Raw genomic sequence first — 12,116 nt, 5'->3', positions numbered from 1 at the left:
ATCATTACAAAGACATACATTTACTGAACACTATAAAATTAAAACGAAGGAAATCGGATGCAAATTGATAAGAACAGATTGGTTTACTGAGAAAAAGACGCAATTTCACCGCAACCGATAGAGGGCGCTTTGACGTCATAGTAACGCTGTTTATTTATAAAATAATACTGCAGAAGTAAAGCTCACATATCTATATGTTTGCATACAAAAAATCATCAAGATCTGAGATGTTGTCAAATTTCAGTCGGAAAGTAGCGAGCTACCTTCAGGGACTTCACTGATTTTTTTGACAAGATGGGACTGGAATTTTTTTCCGAGATTTGTAGATCTGCAAAATAACTTGTGTGCAAATTTTCAGGTCATTCTCGCACCTTGTTTCACCTATACAGTCAAGACTGCCTGAGGGACCCCTGATTTCAACGACTCCCTGTCTTATCCCACCTTGTTTCATTCCTCCCAAGGTATTTCCCTATATAAATGGTCTGAATTAAACGACTCCCTGTCATACGAGGGGTTATCCAAAAGTTTGTGGACTTTCTTTGTTGCGTAAACTAATTATTTGAGATATTGATTTGAAATTCTTACACTGCACAGAAGAATATATAGCAAATAAAAACAGAAAAATTCATGTTAGTAGCTTCTTATATTACAACAATATTTAATTTACATAAACACATGTCGGCAACAGTGGCGCACTCCAAAAAGTTATTGACGTCAACATCATAATATTTAACGTACAACTTATGCTTCAACATTACGCAGTCAATAATCATTACTGCTTCACAAAGTAATGTCCATCACTAAATTTTTATGCCACTTTAACACTTATGATAGTAAAATTTTATTTTCTCTGTTTGCCTGCTTTTTTTCAAATGTTTTTGTTGGTGTCATTCCCAAATTACAACAAAACTACATGTATATGATCAGGGTATTTTCTAATTTCTGCATGTCCGTTGAAAACACTATTGTAGTTTGGCATTTCTGGCTATTTCAACAAAAATGACGTTAATAATTTAATTGAATTACTTAAATGACATCATAGAAGGAAGATGCGATTTTTAGCAGGTTTTCTACGTTATTAGTAGTTTTTTAACAAAAAATATACGATGACTTACTTTGTTTTTCTATCGTGCGCCGGGTACCGTGTATGCGCTTATTTAAAAGCAATATAAAACCATTATTTATCGACGCAGTTAACTGTTTGTTTAAAAAAAGTGTTGATAATATTCTACAATGTATGCTGATAAAATTTCATTACAATACATGTGGACGTTCAAAATATATTGAAAAAGTCCACAAATTTTTGGATAACCCCTCATATGTGACAAGCGACCCTAATTATCTGGTCCCAATGCATTGCTTTGTCTGATTTAAACGACTTTCCCACCTTTTAATTGTCGTTTATCAGATAAATAATACCTGTTTTAACACCCAGAGGGTCAAAAAATTTAGTCCAAAATTTTTATCCATAGCCCAAATAACTTAAAAAAACTTCTACACAACTCTTTCATCAGTTAACAGTTTACAGGTTTTTCAATGACTAGTGTTACTCTTACTGCCCCCAAAAATGGGTAAACATGATGCAAATGATGTGTATTAACTAATTCAGGTATGAAGTACATAATCACCTGAGCAAACTGGATTAAGATTTTGTGTCAGATTTTTTTACTGTTTATGTAGTGCCAAAGGACAATTTTTTAGGCAGCATTTTTTTTATTTCACCTATGGCTACATGAATTCTACCTGAAAATGTTGATACCTTCCATTTAAAGAGATTAATATGTCCGGTCATTCTCTCACCTAGTTTTTCCTATACATGTACATGGATTTTCATTGTGCAAACTGACCCAAAATGCAACGCTTTAAACTCCAATTCGGGTAATAATGGCACTAAATAATGATTGTAATCTGGTGATGTGTTGGTGTAGTGCTGTAACATAGCGAGTAGTTTACTGCAGGAAGTATCTGGATGACTGCATAGCATGGTTTGCATTGACAATTTGAGGGACATTGCTATTCTTTAAACATAATTGAGCCGTGTCAGGACAAAACCAACATAGTGCGTTTGCGACCAGCATGGATCCAGAGCAGCCTGCGCATCCGTGCAGTCTGATCAGGATCCATGCTGTTGGCTATTATTTTCTCTACTTGTAAAAGGGTTGGTAAGCGAACAGCATGGATCATGATCAGACTGCGCGGAAGCGCAGGCTGGTATGGATCCATGCTGGTAGCAAACGCACTATGTTGGTTTTGTCGTGATGCGGCTCATATTTGTTTGACTATAAGAATAAGTAATGGTAATAGGATGATGTGCACATCGTCACAGAATCATAAAAGACACTTGCTGAAGGGAGGGATGTATAATGACAATTTCAGTCATCAGACATAAACCACTTCAAAAATGGTCATTACTCCAATAAGAGCAAGTAGAAACATTATACCCCTGGCAACCTGCACTATATTGAGGCAAATAACTGGTATTGCATAAAAATTAATATTTAGTTTTGTCAAAGTCTTATTTATATCATGCAAATAAGTATACAGTGTTCACTAGTAATTGAAAGCAAATGTGACAAACATTTGTGGTTTATTTAGCGTGTTTGATGTATAAGAGATATTTTGTCCTAGGAATGATTTTCTTTCTTACATAAACCTTAAAATTAATCACTTAAAAAAATAAAAATAGTATGTGAATGGGAACACTGACATCAAATAAATAGCAAAAATTTCACAACTTACGATATGGACAGAATCTTTCTATACATTTCTTTCCAAGACCTATAACAAAAACAAAATCTTTACAAATTCAAGTAAAAACATAATTGAAAAGAATCTATATAGTTTATCAAAATGAATGTAATATTGTTTATGAGAAAATACAGACTGTTTATGTACTATATTTGCCCAGGGGTACACAATAAAACAAGAGGGCCATGATAGCCCGTTTATTGCTCACCTCTTACTCTTCATCATAAGGAACAAGTAATATTGTAAACTATAAACAAAAGATACAAAGTATAAATCTTAAACTGATATTACAAAGTTCATATTTTATCTGAAATAGTGCACATGTAAAAAAATTTTTGGCTGCTATTGCTAAGGAAAAACAAGAGTTCGATAAGATGTCACTGGTTGCTACACAAAATAAACTGTGCTATGAAATTCAATGGTAGATTCAATAGTTGCTATGGAAAGTTAATGTTTTTTTATGGCACACACTTGTTGCTATAAAAATTAACAGTTTGCAATGAAAATCAGTGGCTGCTTTGAAGTCACTAACTGTTATGCCAGAAACTATTAGCTTAAGCTCTTGCAGATTTTGAGAAGAAATTTATACATATGAGGAAAACTATGTTCCCCGGCCCCGGGGCGGACCCAATTTTGACCAAAGGGCATAATTTGAACAATCTTTATAGAAGTCCACCAGACAATGTTTCATAACAAATATTTAAACTGAAGCCTCTATAGTATAATAGAAGAAGAGTTCAAGGGCTTCTGTTTAATTTAATTTAATTTTTTATGCTATATATAGTGTAGTTATTTGTTAGGCCACTTGTAATAAAGCATATTTAGACATATACTTTTTATTAGTATAAATATCTTCTGATATATTGAGAGAGGTCTACTAGATTTTGTTTCATACAAAATTTCTAAGCTTAAGTCTAAAGAAATTATAAGGAAAATTAAAGACCCCCTGAGCCAGAGCCAATTTCAACCCCAGAGCTTTTATTTTAACAAACTTGGTAACACCCACTAGAAAATGTTTCATGCTAAATATCTTAACTCTAGCTCTCTGGCTTTTTAAGAAGATTCTTTTTTGGTTTTTACTATATACATTCTAACTTGCCCATGCGACTACATGTATTAAGCAACTTTGTCTTATGTGGCCACCTGATCATTTTCTCTCTATATCTTTAATGTATTAAGCGACTTTTGCTCAATGCGACCAACAACCACTTATTAGTCAGCTAATTGAGATCAATAATCTTTACTTTACATGTCAAGTAATTGTGTTTTAGAGAACACCGCCTCGTAATGTCACAAGTGTCAACAATCAAAACACAATATATAAATGTGTGAAAAACTCTATTTCCCAAACCATTTTAGTGTATGCAAATTAAGTTAAGTATACATGTGATATGTATTATCCCATAATATCAACTAAACGATGAAAGGCTCCGCCCCAACTGAGATTAACGTGTATACACTTCACTGTTGATATTTAGACTGCATTAAATTGACCTTGAACTTGATCAGCAATTAAATTAATCGTTACAATTAGATGTTGTTTGCTTATTTCAAATGAAAAATGCACAACAGAAAAAAGTTTCACATATAAGGGTTTTCATACTGGAGACAAGGAAATACAACGGAGAAGTTAAAAAATTCTGGAAAAATGTCAACATGTACATAATGGATCAAAATCGTTTTGTCAATAAATATCAGAAAGTTATTTTTCTATTACTCATTAGCATCCATTTAGATTATCAAACATTAATATAAATGAAGTTGAAAAACATTCCCAACACAAAAGAAAGTTGTCATGTATAAATTGTGACATTTAATCATGCTTTGTCTTAAAAGACTGTTTATTTAAGCGACCATTTTGGGTGTTTCCCTTGCACGGTCGCTTAATACACGTTGGACTGTACATAAATATTATAAAGAAAATCACCCCTGTGGTGGGGCCTATTTTGATTCCATGCAGGGCTTTTATTTCCATAAACTTTAATGGTAACACCCTCTAGAAGATGTTTCATGCTATATATCTAAGCTCTAGCTTTTTGGCTTTTAAAGAAGACATTTTTTTAAGTTTTTACTATATAAATATCAGGGAAATCAATGACCCTCTGGGGCCGAGCCAATTTTGACTCCAGGGCTTTTAATTGAACAAACTTGGAAGAAACTCACTAGAAATTTTATGCTAAATATCTGAGCTCTAGCTCTTTGGGTTTTTTTTTAAAGATTTTTTAGACTTTCTTTTTGGTTGCCATTGCAACCAAAGTTCTACATGGAAATAAATTCTTTGATCAATTTTCAAAGATGACCCCCAAAAAACATTCCAGTGAAGTTTGGATGAATTTGGATTAGCCGTTTATGAGCCAATGTCATTTAAAGTAAAAGTTTACAGATTGGTGGACGCCTGACAGATGGATGCTGGACGAATTATGATCTCAAAAATAATTTTCCAAAGAAAATGATGACTGTTTATTTGATACACATATGGTTTTCCATATTTGGACTGTGTGGCCTACTTTTTTTACCCCTAGATGACCCATATTCAAACTGTTTTAGAAATTATCGAAACAACCTCTCTGACTAATTTCCAGGATATCTAGACTGAAACAGTATCCGTTAAAGTGTTGACAAGGTTATTTCCATATTTAGAAACCTATGGACCGGGCTGGGGCCTTGACAATTGAGGCAAACTTTGAACAACCTTGTAAGTGGTCCTATATTTGATATAATTTACCAAATCTCAAAGCTCTAAGTGTTGTATCTTCAAACAATAAGATTTTTTAAGTTTTTACTTTATGTACATAATGAAAATCGATGACCCCGGATTTGACCCCAGGACTTAAATTTGAACAATCTTGGTAGAGGTATACTTCACAATGTTTCATGCCCAAATATCTAGCCTCTAGCCTTTGTCAATTCAGAGAAGAAATTGTCAATTCAGAGAAGAAATTTTTTAAGTTTTTACTATATACGGAAAATCAATGACCCATGGGGCAAGGCCAATTTTGTTATACTTGAACAAAAGACATTATCTGGAACTCGGCAAATGTGGGTTTTTCCCAGCTAATCTGTAGGTACAAACTAACTTTTACCGTTATAGCTTCATATCGCTCTTACCGGTAAGTCACAAAAGACAAGTCAACCTGTTTTGCTTATTTTCGAAGCTGTTACTGTAAAAAGTTTGTATCTACGGATTAGCTGGGAAAACCCAAAATATTCTTAATTCCAGAGAAAGTCTTTTTCGTAGAGTTTCATTAGATAATGCTACACACAAAATATCGAAGCTCTAGGTCTTGCACTTTCGGAGAAGAAGACTTTTTTAAGTTTTAACTTATAATATAATATGTATATAATGAAATCAATAATAAAAAAAATGACTGGATGCGAACCCAGGGCTTGGGCCTATTGTCGGCTGTTGTTTACAGATGGCACAATCCTGGCACCAGCACAAATTACCAGCACTATTGCACCAAAGAGTATAATAGCTGCATGCAAATGATGCACTGCACACATCATGCAATCAGGCTCTTGTCAAGACTCCTGATGAGTTCACAACTGCTGAACAAAACCAGTCATGGATGTCTAGTAAAAACAAGAGGGCCATGATGGCCCTGAGGTAGCTCACCTCTATAAAGCCCCCCCCCCCCCCCGGGCCAATTTTTACCCAAGGGCTTTTATTTGAACAGACTTGGTAGACACCCATAAGAAGATGTTTCATGCTAAACATCTAAGTTCTAGCTCATTGGGTTTTTTAAAGAAGATTTTTTAAGTTTTTACTATACACATATAGTTAAAAACAATGACACCCCTGGGACAGGGCCAGTTTTGACCCCCCGCTTTTATTTGAACAAACTTTGTAGATATTTACTTAAAGATATTTCATGTATAATATCTAAACTCAAGCTATTTGGGTTTTTTCAAAGAAGATTTTTAAGTTTTTGCTATACACATATAAGGAAAATCAATGACCCCCGGGGCAGGGCCAGTTTTGACCCCAGGGCTTTTATTTGAACATACTTGGTAGACACCCATTAGAACATGTTTCATGCTAAATATCTTAGCTCTAGCTCTTTGAGTTCTTTAAAAGAAGATTTTATAAGTTTTTACTATATGCATATAGGGAAAATCAATGACCCCTGGGGCGGGGCCAATTTTGACCCCAGGGCTTTTATTTGAACAAACTTGGTAGACACTCATTAGAAGATGTTTCATGCTAAATATCTTAGCTCTAGCTCTTTGGGTTCTTTAAAAGAAGATTTTATAAGTTTTTACTATATGCATATAGGGAAAATCAATGACCCCCCGGGGCGGGGCCACTTTTGACCCCAGGGCTTTTATTTGAACAAACTTGGTAGACACTCACTAGAAGATATTTCATGTCAAATATCTTAGCTCTAGCTCTTTGGGTTCTTTAAAAGAAGATTTTTTAAGTTTTTACTATATGCATATAGGGAAAATCTATGACCCCCTGGGGCAGGGCCAATTTTGACCCAGGGCTTTTATTTGAACAAACTTGGTAGACACTCATTAGAAGATGTTTCATGCTAAATATCTTAGCTCTAGCTCTTTGGGTTCTTTAAAAGAAGATTTTTTAAGTTTTTACTATATGCATATAGGGAAAATCAATGACCCCCTGGGACGGGACCAATTTTGACCCCAGGGCTTTTATTTGAACAAACTTGGTAGACATTCACTAGAAGATGTTTCATGCCAAATATTTAAGCTCTAGCTTTTACAGTTCTTTAAAAGAAGATTTTTTAAGTTTTTACTATATGCATATAGGGAAAATCAATGTCCCCCTGGGGCGGGGCCAATTTTGACCCCAGGGCTTTTATTTGAACAAACTTGGTAGACACTCACTAGAAGATGTTTCATGCCAAATATCTTAGCTCTAGCTCTTTGGGTTCTTTAAAAGAAGATTTTTTAAGTTTTTACTATATGCATATAGGGAAAATCAATGACCCCCTGGGGCCGGGGCCAATTTTGACCCTAGGGCTTTTATTTGAACAAACTTGGTAGACACTCATTAGAAGATGTTTCATGCCAAATATCTAAGCTCTAGCTCTTACGGTTCTTTAAAAGAAGATATTTAAAGATTTTTCTTTCGGTTGCCATGGCAACCAGAGTTCTGCATGAAATGGAATTCTTTGAACAATCTTGATAGAGCTTCATACAAAGAGTATTCCTGCCAAAATTCATTAACATTGGCCCTGCGGTATCATAGAAGATGTCCTTAGAATAATTAAAATGTGGACGGACGACAGACGACGGACGCCATTTGGTTGGCCATCCTAAAAGCTCACCTGCACTTTGTGCAAGGTGAGCTAAAAAAGGGCCCATGCTCACATGTTTCCATCCAGCCAGAAATATTCTCATATAAGTTGATAGTGAAACAAATTCATTAGTAAATGAATACCAGCACAAAAATATTATGTACACAAAGTTGATAAATATAAATCCAAACAAATCTGATGAAAGACAAGAGGGTCATGATGGCCCTGAGGTCGCTCACCTGTATATAGGCCCCCGGAGCGTGGCCAGTTTAAACCCCAGGGCTTTTATTTGAACAAACTTGGAAGACACCCATTAGAAGATGTTTCATGATGTTAAGTTTTTACTACACACATATAATGAAAAACAATGACCTCCCCCCCCCCCACAACCTGCAGGGCCAATTTTAACCCCAGGGCTTTTATTTGAACAAACTTTGTAGACACCCATGCTTAAGATTTAAGCTCTAGCTCATTGGGTTTTTTAAAAGAAGATTTTTTAAATTTTTACCATACACATTTAGTTATAGACAATGACACCCCTGGGGCGGGGCGGGGCCAGTTTTGACCCCAGGGCTTTTATTTCAACAAACTTTGTAGACACTTACTGATGTTTCATGCTTAATATTGAAACTCTAGCTATTTGGGTTTTTTGAAAGAAGATTTTTAAGTTTTTGCTATACACATAAAAGGAAAATCAATGACCCCCGGGGCGGGGCCAATTTTGACCCCAGGGCTTTTATTTGAACAAACTTGGTAGACACCCATAAGAACATGTTTCATGCTAAATATCTTAGCTCTAGCTCTTTGAGTTCTTTAAAAGAAGATTTTTTAAGTTTTTGCTATACACATATAAGGAAAATCAATGACCCCCGGGGCGGGACCAATTTTGACCCCAGGGCTTTTATTTGAACAAACTTGGTAGACACTCACTAGAACATGTTTCGTGCCAAATATGTAAGCTCTAGCTCTTAGGGTTTTTTAAAAGAAGATATTTAAAGTTTTTCTTTCGGTTGCTGGCAACCTAGAGTTCTGCATGGAATTAAATTCTTTGAACAATTTTTAAAGGTGACCACCAAAGGGACATTCCCGTGAAGTTTGGATGAAATTGGCTTAGTGGTTTATGAGGAGATGTCATTTAAAGTAAAAGTTTACGGACGGACGGACGCCGGACGAAAAGGGATCACAAAAGCTCACCCTGTCACTTTGTGATTTTGTGACAGGTGAGCTAATAAAATGGCAACTATGTTACCCCTACCCATACTCATGTGTGTATGGAACATTTTTGTGGATTATAAAAATGCTAATGCTTCATATTTTATTCAGCTCAAGACAAAAGAAATGTGATTAAGAAAATGATTACTTGGCATTGTTTCATTCTTAAAGAAGACAAAAATGTTGAAATACTTACCAGTCATTTTAAAAATGCAACAATATATCACAATAATGATGACAAGAACTGCAATGACGCAAGCAATAATGATAGGTACAACCCATTCTATTCCCGATTCTGAAAATGAATGACACATATTTTAGAAAACAAAAGAATCTATTTATTAAGAGAACTTAATTCTTCAATGTAAAAATAATTCATTGAGTCAGATTGGGTAGGCACAATTTTTCACCATTGGGCCATGATAGATATTACCTGGGATCGCTCCTGATATCATACATTGTCTGAAAAGACTTTTAAAGTAAGTTACCTATACAAGTCAATGTCACAAAACTGAAGTGATCCAAAGGCAGGACAATTTTTATCTCAGGAGAAGAGTTCTATATAATTAGTTTCAGCACATATGCAAATCTATGTTAAGCTAGGCCAATTTTGACCATAAAGGCAATACTACATGTAGTTAACTTTTGTTGAGGGCCATTCCTGTGCAATTTGTTAAAAATCAATCATTTGGTTAAGGATATGTTGTGGACAATGATGGACAATTGATAACATCACATCAGCAGATTGTGCACTTAAATTGATGTAATTTTTACAGACACTTGGGGTTTGAAGCTAAAACGCCTTTAAAATCGAAATAAAATGCATATTTGTCAATCCCAGCACATATACTGATCATATATATCAAAAAAACTTAATATAAGCCGTTTTGAAAAAAATTCATATTTCAACATCTATAATAATACACAATAATATAATATAATAATAATATAATAATATATATAATAATAATATATTATTATAGATGTTGAAATATGATTTTTTTTAAAACGGCTTATATTAAGTTTTTTTGATATATATCATCAGTACATGTGCTGGGATTGACAAATATGCATTTTATTTGGATTTTAAAGGTGTTTTGAGCTCAAAACCCCAAGTGTCTGTGTAATTTTTTGAAAAAGTATAGATTATTCATGTCATCACATAGAAATATTTTTATGTCAAGAACTTCAAATCTCTTGCTCCTCACTGCCATTGGTTCGAATCCCAACTGGGACTTTGAATCCTTTTATGTGAGGTAACTTTCAATGGCCACCAAGAAAGTCAATGTTAACTACACATCATTATACTTTTTAAAATAACTTTAAGCCTCCTTGTTCATTTAATTTAATAAAAATGCATTTGTAATTTTAATTTTATAAATATTTTTAATTTTACTTTCTTGCTCTTTGTTAATCTTTCATTCTGAATGATTTCCTTTTAATTATGAAAATTTTATGGCTAAAGCATACAATTTTCTTTCTAATTATAATGGTAGCACATACATTTGGCCACCAGACTTGTTTCATTTGATTAGCTAAGTTCATAGGACACTCTTGCCATCTTTAGAATGGCTAAATTCCATACCTTTCATCAAGGTCAAGTGACATATCAATAGGTTATATATATACATCATACAGGTATAACATGGGATGTATGATAAACAATTTTTTCAAGTTATATGTACTTCTAAATTCTTACTTTTCATAGATAAAAAAATTTGAAATGGTAATGCTGAACCTTGATATTTTGTCCTAATTGCATTGCACTTGTGACTTTTAGAACATCTTAATTAATCTTACATACTGTAACCCAACGAATATTCGCGACCAATTAATATTCGCTTAATTAGCTGATGGACACGAAGCGCGAATATTTGTTTGCGCGAATAAGTCCACACGATTTTGCGAATAAATTGGAGAGAAATTTTTATTTTAGACGTGGTTATGCAAAGCTACTTGACCGGATATATTCGAATTTTACGGGCACCTGTTAGGAAGTAATGAATTGTTATGAATATTGCCATAAAGCAAGCCATAAAGCAAAAAAAAACACAAACTAAGTAAACTACTATTATTTTATAAATATCAAAAGAACTCTATGTCAATATAACAATCAAAATAAACATCCACATTTTAATACAGTTTATGAAATACTAGTAGGCCTATTGTCAATCACGTTCCGTATAGGGTACTATACGCAGCATGTGTCAGTTTTAAGTTTCTTCATATTTACACTTCTATACTAAGTATATGCATACAAAGTACTCGCACTTATTTCAAAACAAATGTTTGACAAAAGTGGGAAAACTATCGAGCATCACAAAAGGCTATTGTTTTTTGGATCCTATAAAATAATTGTTTGAGTGAATTGTTAAGATAAAGGTGGTGTAAACCTATCGAGTATCACAAAAGGGTATTGAGTGTACATAATTACAAACAGTGAAATACAAGATGGTTTCATACTAGTATCGTTTTTTCCCGTCAAACTTAACAGTCTGTATAGCTCAATTGGTTAGATTGCGGACTCATATAACATAATTTTCTCGGCGTGGGTTCGATCCCTGATTGGAGAAGGTATTTTTTTATGAAACGCTTAAATTGAATTTCTTAAAGACTTTTCTAGATAAAATGAAGACGAACGATGCGTACATGTACATATATAGAAAAATGTTTTGCTAAATTGTGATCACAATTCACTTACCAATACAATATAAGGCTAGCGTATTGTTAATCCCATTTAAGACACCAATAATGACCTCAATTATTGAAGATTAATAGTCAGTTAATGGATTTTACTGCCCCATCGGACTTTCCAATCCGCGAATATTTTTTTTCGGAAATCAAGAAAACGCGGAAATTAATATTCGCGAATGTGTCCGACCTCAGCAAAAC

The 12,116-nt window shown here is 34.0% G+C and overlaps 1 protein-coding gene across 2 annotated transcripts in view; it reads right to left on the bottom strand.

Annotated features, from left to right (window-relative positions):
• The window catches only part of LOC132716391 (uncharacterized), a 99,375-nt gene that overhangs the window by 52,051 nt on the left and 35,208 nt on the right, over positions 1–12,116 (bottom strand). For both annotated transcript variants that reach the window (XM_060699657.1, XM_060699658.1), the window contains exons 8-9: positions 9,421–9,519; positions 2,740–2,778 (exon numbers count right to left, since the gene is read on the bottom strand). In XM_060699657.1, the coding sequence (XP_060555640.1) occupies positions 2,740–2,778; positions 9,421–9,519 (138 nt within the window). The remainder of the gene's footprint in view (positions 1–2,739; positions 2,779–9,420; positions 9,520–12,116) is intronic.

Source organism: Ruditapes philippinarum, unplaced genomic scaffold, assembly GCF_026571515.1.
Source record: "Ruditapes philippinarum isolate M1 unplaced genomic scaffold, ASM2657151v2 ctg2895_1_1_1_1, whole genome shotgun sequence".
NCBI lineage: Eukaryota > Metazoa > Mollusca > Bivalvia > Venerida > Veneridae > Ruditapes > Ruditapes philippinarum.
This window is presented reverse-complemented; position numbering and strand designations above follow the sequence as displayed.